The sequence below is a fragment of the Tursiops truncatus genome, chromosome 15 (genome assembly GCF_011762595.2).
Source record: "Tursiops truncatus isolate mTurTru1 chromosome 15, mTurTru1.mat.Y, whole genome shotgun sequence".
Taxonomy (NCBI): Eukaryota; Metazoa; Chordata; class Mammalia; order Artiodactyla; family Delphinidae; genus Tursiops; species Tursiops truncatus.
The window spans coordinates 39,650,572-39,676,115 of NC_047048.1; the positions used below are offsets into that span (position 1 = coordinate 39,650,572).

General features: G+C 44.9%; 1 protein-coding gene across 1 annotated transcript; it reads left to right on the forward strand.

The window, feature by feature from the left end:
- The first annotated feature begins 15,128 nt into the window (after positions 1-15,128).
- SCP2D1 (SCP2 sterol binding domain containing 1) lies at positions 15,129-25,054 on the forward strand. Its single transcript, XM_073792617.1, has one exon. It carries the CDS (start codon positions 23,730-23,732, stop codon positions 24,198-24,200), a length of 471 nt encoding a protein of 156 aa, XP_073648718.1. The 5' UTR covers positions 15,129-23,729; the 3' UTR covers positions 24,201-25,054.
- The last annotated feature ends 490 nt before the right edge of the window (positions 25,055-25,544 follow it).

Sequence of the window (25,544 nt, forward strand, 5' to 3'; positions counted from 1 at the left end):
GACTAGCCCAGGAGCAGATCACTTCCCCGCTGTGGGCCGTAGTTTCCTCATCTGTAAGATGCGGGGGCCTGAGTAGCTGACATCTGAGTTCTGTGATACCTGATGGCCTTTAGATATTTAATTGAAGTCCTGCTTTCTAGAGGGTTGGGAGTAGCCTTGTATTTGAGGGAACTTACGTCTCACTTCCCTCTCTAAAACTGGACTGCTGGCGTTGGAAGCAAATCTAAAGACTCTGTCCTGGTCTCTAAGAGATCTCAAAGGTTAATTGTTTAAAGTAATAATAGTAACAATGCATTTGGTGATTATAGCATATGGATAAGTGACATGAATGACAATGTCACCAGGCATGGGAGGGGGGATTTGGGAATCCTGTTATAAGGTACCTGCACTACATGTGAAGTGGTGTAGTGTTAATTGAAGGTGGACCTAGATTAGTTTCAAATGTATATTTTAAACTCTAGAGAAACTACTACATGTTTTCTGTAAGAAGCCCATTTTAAATATAAAGACTCTGATAGGTTAAAAGTAAAGGGATGGAATAAGATATACCATGCTAACACTAACCAGAAGAAAGCTGGAGTGGCTGTGTTAATTTCTTCAGAATGAGGAAAGTTATTATGGGTGAAGAAGGGTGCTACTTAGTGGTAAGTGGGTCATTTCCCCAAGAAGACATTACAATGTATGTGCCTGACACCAGATGGTGAAAATATGTGAGGCAGAAATTGATAGACCTAAAATCAGAAATAGACAGACCACCATTAGAGATGGAGACTTCAGCATCCCCCTGTCAGAAACTGACAGGTCAGGCCAGCAGAAAATCAATGAGGATGGAGTTGCCCTGAACAGCACTATCAATCAACTTCATCTAATTGGCGTTCACAGAATGCTCCATCCACCACCAGCAGAATCCACATTCTTCTCACGCTCGCATAGGACATTCATCAAGACAGATCACATTCTGGGTCATGAAACACATCTTAAATCTAAAAGACCAGCAATTGTACAAAGTTCTCAGACCACAGTGAATTAAACTAGGAATCAATAACAACAAAAAAAAAAAATGTAGAAACTCCCCAAATATTTGAAGATTAAACAACATACTTCTAAATAATTCGTGGGTCAAGGAAGAAGTCTTGACAGAAATTTAAAAATATTTTGAAGTAAATGAAAATGAACATACAGCTTATTAAAATTTGTAGGAGGAAGCAAAAGCAGTGCCTAGAGGGAAATTTATAGCATAAATGCGTATATATTAGAACAGAAGAAGGAACTAAAATCAATAACCTAAGCTTTCATCTTAGGAAACTAAAGAAGGAAGAGTAACTTAAATTTAAGGCAAGGAGAATAAGAGAAATTAAAAATATATTCAGTCCATCCCCCAACCCTGAAAAAAAGATGTGAGAAAGAATTAGCTCCACTGCGTGGAGAAATCATTGTGATAGTAATCGTAGTAATGACATTAACGATGGTGGTGGTAATGATGATGGTGATGATGGGTGATAGTTCCATAGTGCTGTTCAGGTACCAGCACTGCTCTAAGCAGATCTCATGTGCTCACACATTTAAAACTTACAGTAACCCTCTGGGGAAAATACTAGTAGAACCCCCATTTTACAGGTAGGACACTGAGGCACAGAGCCATTATGTCACTTGTCCAAGGACACACGGCCACTCAGGACAGGAACTAGTATTTGAATGAGGCCATCTGGCTCCAGAAGAGGCAAAATCACTAGGTTCCTGTTCCATGTCCTGTCCAGAAGAACAATGACTGGTCTTCTAGAACAACGTAGGTAGATTAGGAAGATGTAAAGGGTAGAAGGTGGGGCCGAAGATGCCATCACAGGCTGTGCAAGAAAGGCAGTTGCTCTTACGACCCTAGGGAAGTTGTTACTAATGTTTGAGAAATCACACAGGATAGGAGAGCTGCCAGGAGGTTTGTGGCAGGTAAGTTCTCAGCAGAAATTTGCTGGGGGAGTGCTACATGCTGTGCTCCAGACAGGACATTTGCCAACAAAGGAGATGAAGTCAAGTTCATCAAGAAGGCAAATTTGGGGCTTCCCTGGTGGCGCAGTGGTTGAGAGTCCGCCTGCCGATGGAGGGGACACGGGTTCGTGCCCCGCTCCGGGAAGATCCCACATGCCGCGGAGCGGCTGCGCCCGTGAGACATGGCCGCTGAGCCTGCGCGTCCAGAGCCTGTGCTCCGCAACGCGAGAGGCCACAACAGTGAGAGGCCCGCGTAACGCAAAAAAAAAAAAAAAGGCAAATTTGTACCTGATAGGAGAGCCTTGAGTGATGCCAGAACCTAGAGCCCACTTTCAATGCGATACAGTTAAACAAGTTTATTCGAGTGAAATAAAACTTGCAAAATACAGACCAGGCAGGATCTAGGTGAAGAGGAGTTTCTGCAGCAATGAACTTGGGGTTTAGCAAACCACAAGCGACAGATGAGTTGCAAGTATGATGTAGTTGCCGAACATCTGGTTCTGTCTCCGCCTCACTGAAAGGGACCTTGTGTTTGTGCTGGCGGCTCTCAAGCTCGACCCCGCATCAGAGTGAAAGGACTGAAACACCTGAGTCCTGCCCCCAGCGATGCTGACTCAGTGAGTCTGGGTTGAGATGAGGGACCGAGAATGCTTAGAAGCTCTCGCAGTGGGATTGAGAACTACCGGTCGCATAGGCAGCTGCCCCAGAAGTGAAGTCAAGGCGGTTCTGAACATCAAAGTGGAGAGTGCGAGGAACTGGGCCATCCAGGGTCAGCCTGGTTCACAGTAGGGACCCGAGGCCAATCTCTGTCCAAAGCTACCTCCCAAAGCTGTTACTTCACTTTAGTCTTGGTTCTTCAAAGAGCCCTTAACCTTGGTCAACTCCATATGCCAGAGGAGCCTTCCTCAGTTCTGGGCTTTCCCAGCTTTCATTAGAGATGCCGTGGGGATGACAGTGGTGGTTAGAAAAGTGTCTCGGAGGTAGCTGACACACAGCAGGTCCTCCTCCCCAGAGATGCTGGGTCTCTTCCTGCCTCTCCTTTGCTTGCTGTCCAGGTGTGAGATGTGTACTGTAGCCAGGCAGCCTTCCCGGGTGGTGTGGTGCGTAGCCTCGATGATGGACCCTGAAGACTGTCACCTCCCGGTATTCAGGCCCTTGTGTAGTCCTTCTTTCACTGACCTGTGTGATCAGTAGAACAAAGCAAAACTAATGATGTAGGACTTCAGGGGTAAGTCAGAAAAGCATTGCACTTCAACCTTGTTTTCTTGGGGAAGCCAAGCATCATGGTATGAGGACACTCAAACATGCAGTGCCCATGCTTGGTCCCCGCAAGGAAAGGAACCAGCTATAGCACCAACCTGCCACTCGTGAATGAACCACCTTGGAAACGGATCTTCCTGCCCAGTGGAGCCTTCAGATGATGCAGAATCAACGAACACCTTGCTGAACTGTCACCACAACCGCACACCTCCGACCTTCTTATCACATGAGAAAAACAAACCACTGATCTAAACTCTAACCCATGGCCTGGCTGCCTGTGTTTTGTAAATAAAGTTTTATTGGAATGCAGCCACATTCATTTGTTTGTGTGTTGTCTGTGGCTGCTTCCACTCCACAGTGGCAGAGATGAGTATTTGTGACGGAGACTGTGTGGCCTGCAGCCTAAAATATTTACTATCTTATCTGGCCCTTGGAGAGAAAGTTTGCCAAGCCTTTATCTGAGCCATTGTTTTTTTGAAAAAACTTTATTGAAGTATAGTTGATTTATAATGTTGTATTTCTACTGTGCAGCAAAGTGATTCAGTTTATGTATACATACTTTTTCATACTCTTTTCCATTATGGTTTATCACAGGATACTGAATATAGTTCCCTATGCCGTACAGTAGGACCTTGTTGTTTATCCATCCATATATAATAGTTTGCATCTGCTAATCCCAAACTCCCAATCCATCCCTCCCCCACCTTCAGCAACCACAAGTCCGTTCTCTATATGAGTCTGTTTCTGTTGTGTAGATAAGTGCACCTGTATCATTTTTTTTTTTAGATTCCACATATAAGTGACATCATATGGTATTTGTCTTTCTCTTTCTGACTTACTTTGCTTAGTATAATCATTTCTAGGTCCATCCATGTTGCTGCAAATGGCATTATTTCATTCTTTTTTATTAAGCCATTGCTTTCTCCCCCTTACTTGCAGCTGAACACAATACCTAAGTGATGAATGGTCCAATCCACAGGGCATTTGCTCTTGAAAAACCAGGTGACTCAGTGATGGGGAAGCTCGTGGAGAATCTTGTCAGAAAGACCACCTGGCTTTCTAAACTCTGCACTGACCGAAGGTTTTGTTCATCTACAGCGTTAGTGAGGAAACAGAGTCCATCTTAGCTGCTTCAAGAGACTTTAATGAAAGGACTTCTTACAGAGGTGAGGGAGGGGCAGGAGAGCAAACACAGGACATTGAGCCAGCCAGAGGCCCTTGCCTCCTGCAGGCCTGTGGGGAGAAGGGAGGGAGTGCTGCTGGAGCCCGCTGGTGCCCTGAACCCCACCGATGCATTCGGATCAATGAATAATTACGGTTCGAGCTACCTAAGAATGAAGATCCAGTTTGAACGAGCTGTGTCAGGGCAAAATTGGGTGCTGGAGCAACTACCCAGAGGAGGTGGCCTCTGGAATCTCTCTTGCTGCAAGTCTACCGTCTGAGGAATTGTGCAGAGTGGCTTGTGGCCTCATCTGTCTGCACCATTACTGCCTCTTTACTTGATTTCGCATGAATAAACTGACTTTTTTCCATCTAATTGCAAATGCCCAAACCATGTTTTAGTTGTCATTTTTAACAGACTTTGAAACCACGAGTACTATCTATAATGAAAAGAGAAACGGACTTTTTGTAGCATTTTTCACCCCCAGGGAAGCCCAGAATGTTCAAACTCTCTCCAAAGTACAAAGGAGTCTCTTCTCTAGAGATTTCCCAATTTTATGTTTATTGGGTCAGAGCAAAAGAGCCCTTGAAAAACAGAACCAGACAGGATCTTCTCCCACGGCCCCCCGCCCACAAGAGTCTTTGGCTCAGAGCTCAGCACTCCAGGTGGTCTCACCTGGTGATGTGCACACGGCTGTGCTGACTGTTACTTTGGGTGTATCGATGGTCTTACGTGCCAGAGCAGGACTGCCACATTGCTTCTTTTGCTGAGACCCAGGTCCAGCCCCTGCCACGGTTCAGATGTTTCAAAAAAGGGGCCACGATGCCTTCCCCCGAGCGGCTCCCGAGGACTCTGCCTGCAGTGCAAGCAGCTTCAGCGTAACCGCCCTGCTGTACGTGGGCTTGCTTGCCGTTCCAGTTACTATTGCTATTTACAAATTACCGGAGAACTTAGCTGCTTAAGACAACCATCTTATTATGCTTAACAGATTCAGTGGGTCAGGAAGCTAGGCAGGGCATGCCAGGGATAACTTGTCTCTGCTCCTTGATTTCTAAGGCCTTCCCTGGGAAGACTTCAGTGCTGGGACAGGGGTGACTCCACACTTGGGGGCTGGAATCATCCCAAGGCTCCTTCGCTCTCATGTCTAGTGCCTGAAGTGGGAAGACTTGAAGACTGAGAGAGCTGACACTCCTCCTCTGCTTCCCCACGTGGTTGGGCTTCCTCATAACATGGCGGCTTCCACATGTTGACCTTCCTGTGGGCAGCTCAGGCTCCAAGTTCTGGTGTCCAGTGCACAAGGTGAAGGCGCATGCCTGTTTTGATCCAGCCTTGGAAGTCACACAGCATTATTTCTCACACTGTCTATTGCTCCAAGCAGTCATAAGCCCACCCAGATGCATAGGAAGGGAAAACAGTCCCCACTCTCTCCCCGAAGGGAGCATCAAATAATTTTAGGGTCATGTTTTAAAACTGCCGTACTTGCAAATGGGGGAGCAGTTTCCTGCGCCTGGTAGAAAGTGACAGAAACTTAAACATAGCATTTTCTCATCTGGAGGTTGGAGGAGCCCACCAAATAGATGCACATGGGGCAGGCTGAGTGGATTCTGTTGTCTGCAACTAAGAACCCTGCCCGATATAAAGTCTCACTAGCTCCCCCAGTGCTGTAGTGTAAATGTTGAACAGCAGACTCTTTGTCCCCCACTGAAAGCGAAAGAAAGCGAAAAGCCCTGTATCATTTTGTGCCCATCAGCAGTGTATAAGAATTCCAACTGCTTTGTCTTCTTGCCGACATCTGGTTTTGTCAGCACTTTATTGACGTTGGTAAAAGAAGGAATATAATTTTAAAAAATGATCCAATATCGTAATGTGACTTTGGATGGGGACAAGACATTAACACACACACACACACACACACACACACACACATTTTTATAAAGCTTGAAATGCAGTTTTTTTTAAAAAAGCATGTTTCTTAGGTCTTTTGTGTCCAGCTCATTTTTTAAAAAAAATTTTTATTGGGGTATAGTTGACTTACACTGTTGTGTTAGTTTCAGGTGTACAGCAAAGTGATTGTTATACATATACATACATCCACTCTTTTTAAGATTCTTTTCCCATATAGGCCATTACAGAGTATTGAGTAGCGTTCCCTGTGCTATACAGTAGGTCCTTATTAGTTATCTATTTTATATATAGTAGTGTGTACATGTCACTCCCAACCTCCCAATTCATCCCTCCCCAGCTCCTCATTTTTTGACCTATATGGTCACAGATGAAGAATTTAGGGAAGTCTTCAAGGTATTGTTTGATTTAAACTAGAAAACATCTCCAAATCTGTGGACATAGCTTCCCTAATTGTTCCTGTCTTCTCCTTGAAGAAGAAGGGCTGTCTCATCACTGTCCAGGACAGTTTTCTTCCCATCCCGGATTGTCCTATGAATGTGGGAGGAGACTATGAATAAAGCAGCTCAGGTATGAAAGTTCAAGCCCACGACCAGTCTGGAATTCAGTCGTCATTTTCATGTTGAGTCAGGAAGCACATTCAGAGAAGAGAGGCATATGGTTAGCAGCCAATTAACGGCCTTGGTGGAATTCTTATAAGTTCAGGAGACGGTGCTAATTTGAAACCATCGCCAGCTCCGTCTGTTAATGAGCTGTGCTCCTTCCCTCCACACTGCCCCCCAGCGTCCCCCCTGACTCCCAGAGTCTGTTGCAGAACTGCTGAGGGTTCCCAGCTGCTGGGGCTGGCGTCTGACCTCAGCTGCCCGGCTTCAGCTTTTCATCCACAGGGAATTTTCTTGTATCACCATCCAAGGCAACATTCTCAGTACATGATCCCTGATGCCCAGAGAAATCCTTGGTTATTGGTGTCAGGGTCTTTTACAAAGGGACTAGGACCCAGTGCAGTGTTGTGTTTGCTGGTGTGTGTGCGTGTGTGTGGCAGGGACAGGGGAAATAGAAGGCAAGGTGGGTGACGAAGGAGGCAGAGGGGTGGTGAGGTCACTCATTCCAAAGGATCAAATAAATTACTTCCGGGTAGTCCATCATGTCAATATTTCCTGTTACCTTTTCTTCCCTCCTTGATGCTGACAACCAGACCCTTTGGGATCCGGTGACTGGAGGACAGGCACGCGCTGAACCGCTCAGGTCCGAGCAGCCCATACTCTGCCTCTTTAAAAGTAGACATAGGAATTGCATTCATTATCTTGTGCTTCACCTTTGAGGCTTCCAGAAAAAGGAATTTTACTGTCAGGCCTCAGTGGAGGGAGTCCGTTCCCCTAACAGTAAGGAAAAGACTAAAACAGCACACAATGGGGCCTGTAAAGTGTGTCCTTCTTGTAAAATGTCAGACCCAGCCTGTCATCTGGTTTTAACTAACTTGCCCAACTACAGGCACAGCTATACTCACTCCTGAATTCCACGATGGCTGTTTATTCCTGTGTTTTCGCATCATTTGTGTTTGTGATTCTGAGGTGACAGAATTTGATTCCCCTTGATTCTCCTCCCCACTCAATGTTTGACCCAGAGTATCAGTTAGCTTTTGCTGTGTAACAAGCCACCTCAAAACTTAGTGGCTTAGAATAACACATGTTATTTTTAATTGACTTTATTTTTTATTTTTTTGTGGTACGTGGGCCTCTCACTGTTGTGGCCTCTCCCGTTGCGGAGCACAGGCTCCGGACGCACAGGCTCAGCAGCCATGGCCCACAGGCCCAGCCACTTCGTGGCATGTGGGATCTTCCTGGACCGGGGCACGAACCCGTGTCCCCTGCATCGGCAGGCGGACTCTCAACCACTGCACCACCAGGGAAGCCCTAATTGACTTTATTTTTTAGAGCAGTTTTGGGTTCATAGCAAAATTGAGTAGAAAGTGCAGAGAGTTCCCATATACTCCTGCTCCAAAACCTGCATAGTCTCCCCCAGCATCAATACTCCCCACCAAGATGGTACATTTGTTAAAATCAGTGAACCTGCATTGAGACATCATTGTCACCCAAAGTCTACAGTTTACATTAGGGTTCACTCTTGGTGTTGTACGTCCAATGGGTTCTGACAAATTGATGACATGTATCCACTATTATAGTATCACACACAACAGTTTCACTGCCCTAAAATCCTCCATGCTCCAGCTGTTCAGTCCCCACTACGCCCGAGCCCTGACAACTACTGATCTTTTTCACTGTCTCCATTATTTTGCCTTTTCTAGAATGTCATATAGCTGGAACTATAAAGTATGTGGCCTTTTCAGATTGGCTTCTTTCACTTAGTAATATGCATTTAAGATTCCTCCATGTCTTTCCATGGCTTGACAGATCATTTCTTTTTAGTGCTGAGTAATATTCCATTGTTTGGATGTACCACAGTCTGTTTTTTAACCTACTGAAGGACATCTTGGTTGCTACAAGTTGTGGCAATCATGAATAAAGCTGCTATAAATATCCAAGTGCAGGTTTTTGTGTGGAGGTAGTTTTCGGCTCATTTGAGTAATTACCAACAATAGCTGGATCGTACGGTAAGAGTATGTTTAGTTTTGTGAGAAACTAGCAAACTGTCTTCCAGAGTAGCTGTATCATTTCCCGTTCTCACCAGTGATGAATGAGAGTGCCTCTCTGTTTCTCCACATCCTTGCTAGCACTCGGTGTTGTCAGTGTTATGGATTTTGGCTATTCCAGTAGGTGTGGAGTGGTAACACACATTGTTCATTTCTCATGGTTCTGTGGGTTGTCTAGGCGGCTCTTCTCACATGGGCTGCTCAGCTGGGGCTGGGTGGTCTAGGCATCTCACGTGTATTTCTGGGGCCTTGGCCACCATGGCTGGGGCCTCAATCCATGCAGTCTCCTATCCTCGGGCAGGCTAGCCCAGGCTTCCTCACATGGTGGTGGAATGGTTCTAGTAACAAGAGGGCATGCCCAATCGTGCAGCACTTTTCAAGCTCCTGTTTGTCTTACAGTCGCTACATCCCACTGTCTAAAGCAAGTCACTTGGCCAGACCCAGACTGCAGGGATGGAGAGACGGACTTCACTTCTTGATGGGAGGAGCTGAAAACTACTGTGACCCCGCTTCCTCCATCTATGGCAGTTGGTGCCTGGGACATCTAACTCAGCAATGGGATAACCTCTGACACTACATTCGAAACCTCTAAATCTCCATTTCAGGAGTCGCCCAGAGAAGCAGTTTCTTGTTAATACAGGGAAACATTACAGGAAGGAGATTAGATAACCTCATTCTTCTTTTCTAATTACCCAGTTGGTTTTGTTCCAAAGGGGTAGGCGTCGTCTCCTCGGATCCATTAGGAACTCACAGCCTCTGGTCTTAATGCTCCATAAAAGAAGAACAATACATTAATTCTTGTCTTCATTTCTTAACTACTGAGAAAAATGTTGTTGAGTTTAGGGGGTGATAGTAAATCATGCGTCTTCCCCTTCCATCTTTGGAATCAGTTGAGAAATTGATGCAAGCAATGGGAGTTGGAGGTCAAAGTAACACCTCTGTTGCTGGCAGCCCTGGACCAGAGAATGTGGTTTGGGCGACAGCCAGACAGGGCTTCCTGCTTCTTCCCTTCTGGACTTGGGTTGCCCATGAGCAGTGGTACCTGGGTCTGCAGAGCAGGTCCACTGGTTTGGCCAGGCAAAAGAATTGTTGCCTCTCACGTTTCAAGTCACGGCAGTCAAGACAGAGGGATCAGAGCGGCGCTTGGGATCCTGGGGAAAATGGGCCACCCAGGATCTGTGTAGCTCTGGTTCCTGCTCCCTCCTCAGCGCCAGTCAGCCGTGGCCCTGCTTTTCCCACAGGTAGGAGTGGGGAGGGAGAGTGGAAGATTAGGTGGACACTTTCCTCCAATACTTTCTGTTCTGATTTTCGGGCAGTTTTTCTGTGTGCATAAATATTTAAAACCTCTCATTGAAGCATAATATACCTGTAGAGAAGAGCACACATCATAAATGTATGGCTCAGTACATTTTCCCAAATGAAAGACACTCATGTAAAACGCCCAGATCAAGAATTAGAAAATTACCAGCCCTCTGGAAGCTGTATGAACTCCTTTTTGGCAGGGGGGATGTCTGGCTTCTTTTGTTCAAAATTATGATTGTGAGTTTCACTATGTTGTGTATAGGTGTAGATTGTTAATTCCCGTTGCTGTTTAGTGTCCTACTTTGTGGATACCCTGTAATTTATTTATCCATTCTTCTGTTGGTGAGCGTATGGGTGGTTGCCGGATTTGGCAACACATTGTAATGTGTGTCTTTTTTGAAAACAAAATGCAGGTATTTCTGGTTGCTATATCCCTAGAAATATCGTCTGGGGCCCAGCAATTCCACTTGTACAGATATATCCAACAAAAATACCTAACCATTTTAGATACTGAAACCTCTTTTCCAGAGTGGAACCGTTTGGCGCTGCCACTGGTGGCATTATGAGAGTTCCAGCTGCCACCTCCTTGCCTCCTAATACTTTGGAAAAGTCCAAAGTTCCTGTTCTATAAATAAGGGTTAAATACCAAGAGAGGGAGAAACTGAATCTCCCTATAATTGAAAAGGGGAAAAATTTTTTTTCAATAATTTTTAAAAAATTAAAAATGCACCAACCCTTCTTATTTTTTGATGCCTTTCAGAATAAGTTGCAGACAATTAACAGATGGGGTCTTTTTAGGGGCAACACCACCCTGCAAGCAGAAGAGTGATTTATAATCTAACGTTAGAAATGTGAGATGCTCTCAAAGTCTCACCCAGCTCTTTGGAGGAAGGGTTTTGAGGACAGGAAGTTCCCCGCACAGAAATTGTGATAAAGCACCAATTAGTGGCTGCAGCAACGAAGTGGGAGCGTTTAACCTTTCAGGCATGCCAACAACATGCTCCTTAATTTGAAAACAGGGCACAGAGTGTTAGCAAGTGAAGAAGAGTGATTGTTCATCACTCAGTTTGATGCATCCCCTTTGCAGCAGAGGCGAGAGAAGGAAGCCTCTCTGCTCCATTTATTCTGGCTTTCGTCTGACTTCTCAGAGGAAGGACCAGATGCTCTAATGAGGGGTACCAGACACTGAAAATATCCGGACATCAGGAGAGAACATGCTGACAGCTTTCCCTTCGAGAAGCCTACCTCCCCTCCGAGCTCCTCGGGGCACTTTATATGCATTACCTGGCAGCAAGGCTTACGATCTCTTTTTGCAAACAGTACAAAAGTGGTGCAGGGAGGCTAAAAAGGCTCACTGGAGGCTACAGGGTAGCCAAATGTTCAGCTCAAAATAGAAACCGAGAGCCCTGGGAAATTCAGACAGCCTGAGAGGGTCCTTTAATCTCTGGACCCTTCTGTGTCTCTTTAGACAATAAGCCTTTCCTTGAAAGAGTTCTTTCTCCCTAACGACAGGACTGCCAGCTCTCCTCCAGGATGTTGTAAAAGGGTGACATTTAACAGTGGAAATTGGAAACTCTAATTGACTTCTCCTACAGCAGAAAAACAAGTGCCCTGTATTCCTTCTCTTGGCCCAATGTTTGTAATTGTCCCCTTGGGGTTCTACTTTGAGGGAAGCTGGAGGCAAAATAGAACAGTTCACTTGAACTGGTGTAGTTACACACTCGAGATTTGTTTTTCCTTCACAGTGGAAGACGTGGAGAGGCCACTGAAGCAGACAGAGACACTGGCACCGAAGCAGCCCCAGAATCCCTTGCAGTGATAAATAAAGAGCTGGAGGTGAATCCTCCATTTCCAGATCTGGGTGAATGGGGGGGCCTGTGATTATTTGGATTGGTTGTGTTACTTGCTTTGGCTAATGGAATTGTAGCAGAAATGTGAGGAAAGTCTTGGCGTGTACTTGTGCAGGAGGTCTTGCCTTCTTGTGTTGTGGTCTTCCTCATGAGAAGAACCTGCCCCCAGGAACCTGCTGGTCAAGAAGAGTGAGAGACACTCAGGGCCTGCAGCCTAGCCCAGTGGAGCACCCCACCTACATTGGCCAATCCCTAGCCTCTCTGCAACCATGTAAGCAAGAAATAATTGCTTATTGCTGTGAGCCTCTGAGCTCTGTGGTGTTTGTTATGCAGCACATTATGTTAGAGCTGACTGATACGGGGCTGATGAATGGAGAATAGGTAGAGAGAGATTCTTCATGTGCTGTGGACAAAATTTGCCAGTGTTCAGCTTGGACTCATCACATAACGAGCACCTACTAACTGTGAGAGGAACTGAATTCAACAGGGTGATTGTATTTCATATATTTAAAAAGGAATAGCATGAACCACACTGTGTGTTCTGAATGTCTGTCCTGCCTGTGGATGTCTTCTTTTTAATTGACCGTAACTTTCATGAATCCTTTTCTAACAGTTTTTTTCCCATTTCTTCACTGGTCAGTATGTTAGCATCTATCTACAATTCAATACTGGGCTGAATCATGAACACTCATATACCCACCACCTAGATTCTACAATTAACATTTTGGTGTATTTGTTTTGTTACATGTCTATCTATCCATCCATCAGTCCACCTTATTTTTTAATGCATTTCAAAACAAGTTGCAGGTATCAGTACACTTTACTCCATAGAGAATTTTGACAGATGTATATACCTGTCATCCCTGAAAGGCTCTTCATGTCCCTTTCTAGTTAATCTCATCCTCACGCCTCAGAGGAAAGACTATTTTGATTTTTTTCCATTATAGATTAGTTTTGCCAGTTTTAGAACTTCATATAAATGGAATTATATATACTATGTAGCCTTTTGGCATAACTTTTTTTTTTGAGGATTTTTGCATCTATATTCATCAATGATATTGGCCCGTAATTTTCTTTTTTTGTAGTATCTGTGTCTGGTTTTGGTATCAGGGTGATGGTGACCTCGTAGAATGAGTTTGGGAGTGTTCCTTCCTCTGCAATTTTTGGGAAGAGTTTGAGAAGGATAGGTGTTAGCTTTTTTCTGAATGTTTGATAGAATTCACCTGTGAAGCCATCTGGTCCTGGACTTTTGTTTGTTGGAAGATTTTTAATCACAGTTTCAATTTCATTACTTGTGATTGGTTTGTTTATATTTTCTGTTTCTTCCTGGTTCAGTCTTGGAAGCTTATACCTTTCTAAGAATTTGTCCATTTCTTCCAGGTTGTTCATTTTATTGGCATAGAGTTGCTTGTAGTAGTCTCTTAGGATGCTTTGTATTTCTACGGTGTCCATTGTAACTTCTCCTTTTTCATTTCTAATTTTATTGATTTGAGTCCTCTCCCTCTTTTTCTTGATGAGTTTGGCTAAAGGTTTATCAATTTTGTTTATCTTCTCAAAGAACCAGCTTTTAGTTTTATTGATCTTTGCTGTTATTTTCTTTGTTTCTATTTCATTTATTTCTGCTCTGATCTTTATGATTTCTTTCCTTCTGCTTTGGGTTTTGTTTGTTCTTCTTTCTATAGTTCCTTTAGGTGTAAGGTTAGATTGTTTATTTGAAATTTTTCTTGTTTCTTGAGGTAGGATTGTATTACTATAAACTTCCCTCTTAGAACTGCTTTTGCTGCAACCCATAGATTTTGGATCGTCGTATTTTCATTGTCATTTGTTTCTAGGTATTGTTTGATTTCCTCAGTGATCTCTTGGTTATTTAGTAACATATTGTTTAGCCTCCATGTGTTTGTGTTTTGTGTGGTTTTTTCCATATAATTTATTTCTAATCTCATAGCATGTGGTCAGAAAAGAAGCTTGATATGATTTCAGTTTTCTTAAATTTACCGAGCCTTGATTTGTGACCCAAGATGTGATCTATCCTAGAGAATGTTCCATGTGCACTCGAGAAGAAAGTGTAATCTGCTGTTTTCGGATGGAATGTCCTATAAACATCAATTAAATCTATCTGGTCTATTGTGTCATTTAAAGCTTGTGTTTCCTTATTAATTTTCTGTCTGGATGATCTGTCCATTAGTGTAAGTGAGGTGTTAAAGTCCCCCACTATTATTGTATTACTGTCGATTTCCTATTTTATAGCTGTTAGCGTTTGCCTTATGTATTGAGGTGCTCCTGTGTTGGGTGCATATATATATACATATTTTAATTAATCAATTAATCAATCAATTAATTAATTAATTTTGGGCTGTGTTGCATCTTTGTTGCTGTGTGCAGGCTTTCTCTAGTTGCAGCAAGCAGGGGCTACTCTTTTTTGTGGTGCACAGGCTTCTCATTGTGGCAGCTTCTCTTGTTGCAGAGCACGGGCTCTAGGCACGTGGGCTTCAGTAGTTGTGGCTCGCGGGTTCAGTAGTTGTGGCTCACAGGCTTCAGTAGTTGTGGCACATGGGCTTAGTTGCCCTGTGGCATGTGGGATGTTCCCGGACCAGGGCTCGAACCCGTGTCCCCTGCATTGGCAGGCAGATTCTTAACCACTGCACCACCAGGGAAGCCCCATATATATTTATAATTGTTATATCTTCTTGGATTGATCCCTTGATCATTATATAGAGTCCTTCCTTGTCTCTTGTAACATTCTTTATTTTAAAGTCTATTTTATCTATATGAATATTGCTATTCCAGCTTTCTTTTGATTTCCAATTGCATGGAATATCTTTTTCCAACCCCTCACTTTCAGTCTGTATGTGTCCCTAGGTCTGAAGTGGGTCTCTTGTAGACAGCATATATATGGGTCTTGTTTTTGTATCCATTCAGTGAGCCTGTGTCTTTTGGTTGGAGCATATGATCCATTCACATTTAAGGTAATTATCGATATGTATGTTCCTATGACCATTTTCTTAATTGTTTTGGGTTTGTTTTTGTAGGTCCTTTTCTTCTCTCGTGTTTCCCACTTAGAGAATTTCTTTTAGCATTTGTTGTAGAGCTGGTTTGGTGGTGCTGAATTCTCTTAGCTTTTGCTTGTCTGTAAAGCTTTTGATTTCTCCATCGAATTTGAATGAGATCCTTGCCAGGTAGAGTAAACTTGGTTGTAGGTTCCTCCTTTTTATCATTTTAGGTATATTGGGCCACTCCCTTCGGGCTTGTAGAGTTTCTGCTGAGAAATCAGTTGTTAACCTTATTGGAGTTCCCTTGTATGTTATTTTTCATTTTTCCCTTATTGCTTTTAATAATTTTTCGTCTTTAATTTTTGTCAATTTGATTACTATGTGTCTTGGCGTGTTTCTTTTTGGGTTTATCCTGCCTGAGACTCCCTGCACTTCCTGGACTTGGGTGGCTAGTTCCCTTCCCACGTTAGGGAAGTTTTTGACTATAATCTCTTCAAATATTTTCTCGGGTCCTTTCTCTCTCTCTTCTCCTTCTGGGACCCCTATAATGCAAATGTTGGTGCGTTTAATGTTGTCCCAGAGGTCTCTTAGGCTGTCTTCATTTCTTTTCATTCTTTTTTCTTTATTCTGTTCCGCGGCAGTGAATTCCACCATTCTGTCTTCCAGGTCACTTATCCGTTCTTCTGCCTCAGTTATTCTGCTATTGATTCCTTCTAGTGTATTTTTCATTTCAGTTATTGTATTGTTCATCTATGTTTGTTGGTTCTTTAATTCTCCTAGGTGTTTGTTCTTTAATTCTTCTAGGTCTTTGTTAGACATTTCTTGCATCTTCTCAATCTTTGCCTCAATTCTTTTTCCCGAGGTCCTAGATCATCCTCACTATCAGTATTCTGAATTCTTTTTCTGGAAGGTTGCCTATCTCCATTTAGTTGTTTTTCTGGGAGTTTATCTTGTTCCTTCATCTGGTACATAGTCCTCTGCCTTTTCATTTTGTCTATCTTTCTGTGAATGTGGTTTTTGTTCCACAGGCTGCAGGATTGTAGTTCTTCTTGCTTCTGCTGTCTGCCCTCTGGTGGATGAGGCTATCTAAGGGGTTTGTGCAAGCTTCCTGATGGGAGGTACTGGCATAACATCTTTTATATTCATTCCTGTTGTGTCTATCAGTAAAGGTCCTCATTTTTTAAAAAAAAATATTTATTTATTTAGGCTGCTCCGGGTCTTAGTTGAGCACGTGAGATCTTCCTTGCCATGTGTGGGATCTTTAGTTGTGGCCTGAGGACTGTTAGTTGCAGCATATGGACTTTTTAGCTGCTGCATGTGGACTTCTTAGTTGCAGCATGTGGACTCTTAGTTGCAGCACGTGAACTCTTAGTTGCAGCATGCATGTGGGATCTAGTTCCCTGACCAGGGATTGAATCTGGACCCCTGCATTGGAAGTGTGGAGTCTTACCCACTGGACCACCAGGGAAGTCCCAGGTCCTCATTTGTTTTTTAAAAATATTTATTTATTTTAGTTTTTGGCTGTGTCATGTCTTAGTTGTGGCATGTGGGATCTTCGTTGCGTTGCACAGGCTTCTCTCTAGTTGTGGTGTGGACTCCAGAGTGTATGTGCTCAGTAGTTGTAGCGTGCAGGCTTAGTTGCCCCATGGCATGTGGGATCTTATTTCCCTGACAAGGGATCAAACCCATGTCTCTTGCATTGGAAGGCGGATTCCTAACCATTGGACCACCAGGGATGTCCCAATCAGGTCCTCATTTTTAAATGAATAATTACAAGATCTTTGCAGACTCTCTTTACATTTGGGCTTCTGTTACGTGTATACAGTTGTGGTAACCACTGTTAAAGACTTGTACAAAACATCCTTCCAAAACAGGCATCACTCATGCTTGTCTGTCAGAGATCTTGTTCTTTGGTTTTCACCCCCACCCCCCTCCCAGTTTAGCATTGATAAATCTTTCAAAACTGCCAAGAGAATTTATGAAGATTTGTCCCATAGGCACAGTGTTTTTGACTTACTGAGTTCAGGAAAACTTAGGGGCTGACCCAGCTCTTACGATTAATTGCATCTGACTTTTTTCCAGGGGGTCGTCAGCAGTTTATCCTTCACAGGTCTCACATCCAGTCCAAGCTGTGCATTAGTGGGAGTTGTCTTTTTACTTTCCTCTGCTCTGGTGGGGTGACCACAATCCATAACAGTGAGTGGGGAAAAAGGAAAGAAAATAAGAATAAAGCGGCATTTCCTCCACAATAACTAAATGCCAGTGCTCAGCTTATTGGACCACTTTATCCCTTAGACTTAGCTTGAGATTTTAACTAGGCTGTTTCTAAAAATCAAAGCACACTGCACGGTTCTGGCTTTGCTCTTGGACAAATTAGCGCAGCTGGAACTACATTTCCCAGAATTCCCCTCCCTGCAGACTTCTCGGGTTAGCGTGGGCACTGAGCTCGTGGGAGCCTTGGGAGACAAAAGTGATGCAACATGTGTGTCTTTCTACTGGAAAAAGGTGGGCGCGGGTCGGGTGCCGTTGAGCTCGAGGGAGCATCCCGGGTCCGGCTGGCTTGCCTGGTGGGCAAGGGCTTCCTCTGCCGCTGACCGCTTCCCCAGTGTCTGGGACGGGCTGCTGCCGCGCTGCCCTCAGACTCGGCCCCAGTGTAGCCAGCTCCCTACCCCACGTGGGGAAAGTCACATCCCTCTAACAGGTCCGTGATCTGTGCCATTCTTACCCCTGCCCCTCGGTGGTCTCCTGAGTGGAGACACCCTCCTCAGAGGATGCGCAGTGTTCACTCTTGGTTCTCCCTTTTCCTTCCCAACACGCCGATCGGGTTCCACGCTCCTCCACGCAGCCAGGAGGTTAGGGAAAGCTGATTGAGTCCTGCCTCAAAGGTGACTTGGTGAACCTGTCCACTGAAAAAAAATGCACAACCTAAAAGCGAGGATTATGTTTTATCTGGTGGACAAAACTGAGGACTTAAGCCTGGAAGATAGCCTCTCAGATGGCTCTGGGGACTGTTCTGAAGAGGTGAGGGAGCAGCCAGCATATATAGGAGTTTTGCAACAGGAACAAAAACGCCCAATAAAACCAGGTAGTGGAACATCAAAAGGTTACTGTTCATTAAAGAAAACCTGACACCTCAAGTTAAGGAATTTATTTGCTTTCCTTTGTATGGGCAGATCCTGAGATCATTCCTTTGATATGCACCTCAACTCTCTAGGGTGGTTATCCTGCTTTTCTCCATCCTGAATCCCTTCAGGGTGCACCGTCAGAGTTGGCTGTAGTGGCTGAGGGCTTGATGGCCACGACATCCTTGGTTTACTGATCTGGCAGGTGACATTTTCTAGCCACAGACCTAAGCTGATCCTGGTAAGTGTAAGGAACACCGTCCTAGCCAGTGAGATGGGGGCAAAGTCGCCAAAGGACGTGAGGAGAATATGCCCTTCCGGTAAAGAGAGAAGTGTAGGAGAAAATGGCTCTCTTTGTTGTTCTACTGAATGTAGCCCCAAAGTGTTGCCGCCACAAGGGTCACTGGCCTTAGAAGAACGTGCAGCAGGATGATGGAAGGAAGGACCCTGGGTCCTTGAAGACTCATTGAGCTGCTCAAGGAACCAACCCTGGAGTAGCCAACGCCTCCCGCTTGCCTGGGACTTGCCGGATTTAGCACTGAAGGTCCTGTGTCCTGGGAAACCCCGGTCCTGAGCCTGCCTGGTGGTCCGTCCCTCTAGCCCTGCCTTAGGACTTCTTTAATGGGAGATAATTCCCTTTACTGTTGAAGCCTGTTGAATTGTGGCTGTTTTTGGTGCTTGTAGCTGAAAGCATTCTAGATGGTGTAGGACAGTAAAAGAACACGCCTTTTGTTTCTGACAGTGTTTATAAAAGAGGTATTCTGAAAAATGTTCTGAATAATGTCAACATCATTGGAAAAGTGCACTGCTTTTCGTAGAAACTTTGTGTTTTTGTTTGTTCAAATCAGTTTTATTAATTTATGGGCAGGCATAACTTACACATTTTATCTAATTAAAAAAAAGTTACCACTTGGACATACATATGGCATATGGAAAGATAAGTATAACTGTTTTATTTTAAGTATTTGCCTGTCTTTGGGCCTTTAGCTGTGTCTTAAAATAAGAAGCCCTTACATTGGCCAGTGATGCCTTTTGGGAATGTAAGAAAGGGGTGATCTCTGTTCTGTATATTTAAAAGTCTAAGTTACTGGGACTTTAAAAATATATTTGTGCATGAGTTTGGTGTAGTTCAGTGACTTTTTTTCCAGAAAGAAAGGCTTCCAGGGCTTGGCACTGTCTTCCTGTGGGTGTAGTTTATTAATATCATTATTGATCTTTGCCCTTTCCTCTGTCTACACCTGTCTTAGCTTGGGCTGCTATAATAAAAATACCATGGACTGGATAGCTTATAAACAACAGAAATTTACTTCTCACAGTTCTGGAGGCTGGAAGTCCCAGATCAGGGTGCCAGCCTCTTGGGAGAGCCCCATTACATGTTGCAGGCTGTGGACGTCTCATTGTATCCTCATGTTAGAGAGCAGAGAGGGGAAGCAAGGTCTCCTGTGACTCAGGGCACTAATCACACTCATGAGGGCCCCACCCTCATGACCTCATCCAATCCTAATTACCTCCCACTTCCTAGGACCATCACATGGTGAGGTTAGGGTTTTAGCATGTGAATTTGGGGGTTGTACAAACATTTAACCCATAACATTCTGCCCCTGATCCCCCGAAATTCATGTTCTTTTTGCATGTAAAATACATTCATTCCATTCCCCGACCCCTCCAAATCTTAACTTGTTCCAGCATCAACTCTAAAGTCTAAAGTCAAAATTATATCTAAATATCATCTAAATCAGACATGAGTGATGCTCAAGATATGGTTCATCCTGAGGCAGAATCCCTCACCAGCTGTGAACCTGTCAAGCCAAACAAGTTATGTGTTTCCAAAACACAACAATGGAACCGGCATAGGATAGACACTTTCATTGCAAAAGTGAGAAATAGGGGGAAGAAGGAAGGGGGTATGGGTCCCAAGCAAATCCAAAACCTGGCAAGGCAAACTATGGGATCTCAAGTCTGGAGTACAATGCTCTCTTTGGCTCCATGCTCTGCCCTTCAGGTTGACTGGGTAATAGTCCCAGATCTGCTGGGGCAGAGGTGCTGTCTCCATAGCTCTCAGAGGCAGGGATCTCACCCCCAGGGCTGTGCTAGACGATCCCACCCCCACTACTTTGGGCAGATGCCATCTGGCCTGTTGAAAACAAGGCATTCACCCCCTTTTTGAAACCAAGGAGGCAGCCTTGGTCTCTGAATTGCCTTTAGGATCACCCTTCCCTTGCTTTTCTTAGCCAAATCTTTAAGCTCTGCTTCCTTTTTGCTTATCAATTCTGTCTTGAAGTCGTTCCTACCTTCTCACATTTTGCTACAGTCAATCAGGAGGAGCCAAGCCTCACCTTCCACACTGTGCTTAGAGATCACGTCAGCTAAATATCCAATTTCATTACTGGCAAGTTCTACCTTCCATAGAACACTAGAACATGGCCACAGTTCAGCCAAGTTCTTTGCCATTTTATAACAAGGATGGTCCTTCCTCTGGTTTCCAATAATGTGTTCCTCATTTCTGTCTGAGACCTCATTAGAATGGCCTTTACCACCCATATTTCCACGAACATTCTGTTCACGATTATTTAGGTAGTCTCAGAGAAAGTTGATGCTTTCTCTACAGCTCTGAACCCATCCTAAATTGCTGGTCCATTAAATCATGAGCTCAATAAATGCTTATCGTTCTAAGCCATTGAGTTTGGGGGTGGTTCTGCAGCGTTATCACAGCAGTTGATAACGAAGACACCTTTTATCCGTCAGGGACAGCTGAATGGGATGTCGGAAGGAGTTACACATGTTGGCTTTACAGGAGTCATACCTTATACACTTTCACTCAGAAGTTACCCAGTAGTCACCCACTTAGGCATGCTTGTGTCCTATTTAAAGATAAATGTTACTGGACCATTTTAAGTACGTATGTGCGTCTTTAGGCCTTTAGCCTTGTCCAAAAATGGGGCGCCCACCTGAACCAGATCCCACCAATGGGAGCTGGTCTCTGTTCCATATAGGTAACAGTCTCAAGTGAGTTATTGGGGGTTTTGGGAAGGGATTTTCGTATGAGTTTGGTGTAATTCAGTGGTTAAAGATGGGGCAGCATCCCCTAGATGACCATGTAACTTCTTTACAACGGTTAGGATGATGCTGGGGTTGCTTCCCAGGATGCTGATGGGTAATCGCATGTGACTACCTAAATTTAAATTAATTAGCGCTAAGTAAACTTAACTCAGCTCCTCAGTCGTACTAGCCATATGTGAGTCTCAACAGCTACCGCTTTGAACAACCCAGACCCTGAACATTTTCATTATCTCAGAAAATTCTTTTGGGTGGTGCTGGTCTCAATGCTTGTGTTCAACTTTCTTATTTACAGAATCTCTTTGGTCTAAACTTCTAGTTTCTACTGACTATTTGATTCTGACAGCCTCTCACTCTGTACCCTCTGGGAAAAATGAGTTATTATTGTCTAGGTTATCAACTCAAGCTAGTCTGTTTTGACACCTGCAACGTTAAATATTCTCTTTGTTACAGGTCACAAAGCTAAGCATTAAAGTGGAGTCTTTGTTTGTTTATGTATACTGACAGAGGGAGCACCCCTTCTGCCAGGCAGAGTGAGGCTTGTGAGGGAGAGAGGGCAGCGGAGAGAACCAGTTTGAGTTTTAAAAACCCTAACAGCACTTCCCTGGTGGTGCAGTGGTTAAGAATCCGCCTGCCAATGCAGGGGACACGGGTTCGATCCCTGGGCCGGGAAGATCCCTCATGCCGCGGAGCAACTAAGCCCGTGCACCAAAACTACCGAGCCTGCCGCTCTAGAGCCCGCGAGCCACAACTACTGAGCCCACTTGCCACAACTACTGAAGCCCACGCGCCTAGAGCCCGTGCTCCACAGCAAGAGAAGCCACCGCAGTGAGAAGCCCGCGCACCTCAACAAAGAGTAGCCCCTGCTCGCTGCAACTAGAGAAAGCCCGCGTGCAGCCACGAAGACCCAATGCAGCCAAAAAAATACATAAAAAAAAAATAAAGGGAGTGATGGGCATAGAAAATGACCATTTAGCACACATCACACTGATGGGCCACAGATGGATGCAAGCAGAAGTAGGCTGGAGTATGATATGAAACAGGATATGTGCAAAGTCTCAAAGTATCTTCCTGCAAAATACTTATTCATTACAAAGGGAGAAGCAGTAACTCTGCAGAGAGAGACCCAGTGGACATCACCTTAACCAAGGGATCAAGGTCAGCGTCATCAGCATCACCAGAGGTGGGACACATTGGCACCATGTACCCCCTGATACGATGCACTGAGAAGGCACAAGATCACTTCTGTGGTATTCCTGCCCACACTCCTCAACCTAATCATTAGAAAACATCAGGCAGACAAAAAGTGGGTTCTGGAGTCATTCTACTTCTGTTTAAACCTGGGTGCCCTACTGACTAGTTGTGTGACTTTGGAAAGTCACTTCATTTCTCCTTGCCTCCGTTTCCTCATCTGTAAAAGGAGGATTAAACTTAGTACCACCTCAGAGGATTATAAGGAGGATTAAGTGGGTTAATACATGTACAGTGCTTAGAACAGTGCCAGCTCAGTGAGGGCTGTGTTAGTGTGTGCGGTCATCATGTGAGACCAGCAGCTTCTTCTGCTGATCTTAGGGATATTTGTTTCTTTTTTTTTCCTTTTCACTGTGCTTCTGGAAGCTTCCTGATGCAGGCCCTGGTGCTGATTCCTCCTCCAAACAGCTGTTTTGTTCTAACAGCATTTCCCACTCCACCCCTGGGTAGGCGAAGCGTGCCTTAAGGATCATCTACTTTTGAAGAAATCAGAATAACTGCTCTCTCAGTTGAGAGAAAAGACAGAGGTGAGGACTTCCCTGGTGGTGCAGTGGTTATGAATCCGCCTGCCAATGCAGGGGACACGGGTTTGAGCCCTGGTCCAGGAAGATTCCACATGCCACAGAGCGACTAAGCCCGTGAACCACAACTACTGAGCCTGCGAGCCACAACTGCTGAGCTCGCGTGCCACAACTACTGAAGCCCGTGCGCTTAGAGCCCATGCTCCGCAACAAGAGAAGCCACCGAAGTGAGAAGCCCACGCACTGCAACAAAGAGTAGAAGCCCGTGGGCAGCAACGAAGACCCAATGCAGCCAAAAATAAATAAATAAATAATAAATAAATAAAATAAATTTATTAAATAAAAAAAAGAGTTGAAAAGACAGAGCTCATGTCACCAAAGAACCTTCTGGGGCCAGTTTCTCTTATTCCCAACATGGGGTCCAGACCTCTCTGGGCTGGGCTTGTGGGACCTTGTGGTTTGGGGGGTGGTGGTGTGGATCTGCCTCACAATGACCTGTCTGAGCCCTCACCCATGTCACATTTTAGCATCTGTTTGGCCAATAAGACTGCGGCACACAAACCAGTCTCATTCCCCACTTGGCCGCTCCTTTTATGTCACAATATGAACTTGTGGATATTAATCTGGCTACAGCTGCTCACAAACCAGTTGGCAAGGTCAAGAGGACCAGCACAGTAAGATGTGGAAGAGAATCGACCGTCAACTCAAGATCAAAGCAGGGGATGGGCCTCCGGCAAGCCAGCTCAAGGAATTGGGTCCAGCTCAGGAACTCACTGTGCCACACCCTGTAGTGCTGTCAGAGTTCCAGAGCTTCCCTGTGTTTGAGGACATCAGTCATCACATCAAAGAAGTGGGGGCCCAGCTGGTAAAGAAAGTCAATGCCATCTTTCAGCTGGACATCACCAAGGATGGGAAGACCATTCTGAAGTGGACCATTGATCTAAAGAACGGCTCTGGGAACATGTATCCAGGACCCGCCAGGCTCCCAGCGGACACTGTCTTCACAATCCCGGAGCCTGTCTTTATGGAGCTGGTTTTCGGCAAAATGAACCCTCAGAAGGCTTTCCTTGCTGGCAAGTTCAAAGTGAGCGGCAAAGTTCTGCTTGGCCAGAAGCTGGAGAGGGTTTTCAAAGACTGGGCTAAGTACTGAGCCTGCAAAAATACCAAGGAAATGACCAGCACTTCCCTCTGATTATAATGTTGAGCGGAAATCATGCTTCAGCTGAAGATTAAAACAAAAAGTATTCCATATTTTTTCTCCAATTCTTCCTATTCAAGTTTAATGAATTTTTCTGCTGATGTGTAAATTTGGAACGAGGGTTCTAGAGCAGTAAAGAGTGTTGGAGTGTATCACCTAAAATCTTTGTCTTTTTCTTTTCTTAGGTTCATTTATGTCATAATATGCTAGGGTGAAAGCCCCAGGTAGAGAAATGGGTGGTTTTGACGGTTGGATTTAAATGCTCCAGTGATTGAGTTCCTGGGACTTTTGTTTTGTTTTGAGTCTGGTGCTTTGGGAAAGAAGTGGTAACCACCACTGTGCAGGTCTGCATTCCAGTCGGTAGCTTGGTTCTTCGAGGAGACCTTAACGCGGGTGGCAGCGTTCTAAGAGGGTGGGTTCCAGAGCTGTGTGGATGGAGTGAGGCCATCGAGAAGTTGCACTCTCGGCGTAGTGTGACTTCTGACGGATTTAATTCCAGGAGAGTCAAAGGGCTTGAACGATGTTCTGGGCTATTTGTGTTTAAGCCAGAACATGCATCAGATTGCCTGGAAGCCCAGATTGCTGGACCCCCCCTCAGAGTTTCAACTCTGTAGGTCTGGACTGGGGAGATGCGCATCCCCAGGTGATGCTGGTGGGACCTCCTGCCGTTCATGCATAGCTCTCGGTATTGATCATAACTGTTCTACTCTAGACCCATAAGATGCTGCCATCATATGAAGATCTGCTGCAGGCAGATCACACGGCCCGCTTGGGGGCCACTTCTGGAGTGTCAGGAGCTTGTGTGCAGAGCATTTTTTTTTTTTTTTTTTTTTTTTTTTGCGGTACGCGGGCCTCTCACCACTGTGGCCTCTCCCGTTGCAGAGCACAGGCTCTGGATGTGCAGGCTCAGCAGCCATGGCTCACGGGCTCAGCCGCTCTGCGGCATGTGGGATCTTCCCGGACCGGGGCACGAACCCGTGTCCCCTGCATCAGCAGGCGGACTCTCAACCACTGCGCTACCAGGGAAGCCCCGCTCAGAGCATTTTACAAAATCAGAGGTCATGCTGGGAGACTTTCCCTGCTGGGAACCCTCTCCGTACACTGGGAGGACTGGAATGGAGCGGCTGCAGCCTGATGTGGCCTCCTTGTGAGTGTGTGGATCATTGGTTCCCATGTGACCAGCGTGTACCTTATCTTGTAGGTTAAATACACACAGTGTGGACCCTCTGAAACCTGCATGGGAGCTCCATGAAAATGGCCGTGATCAAACACATGCCTACCAAATGATCCAGCTGT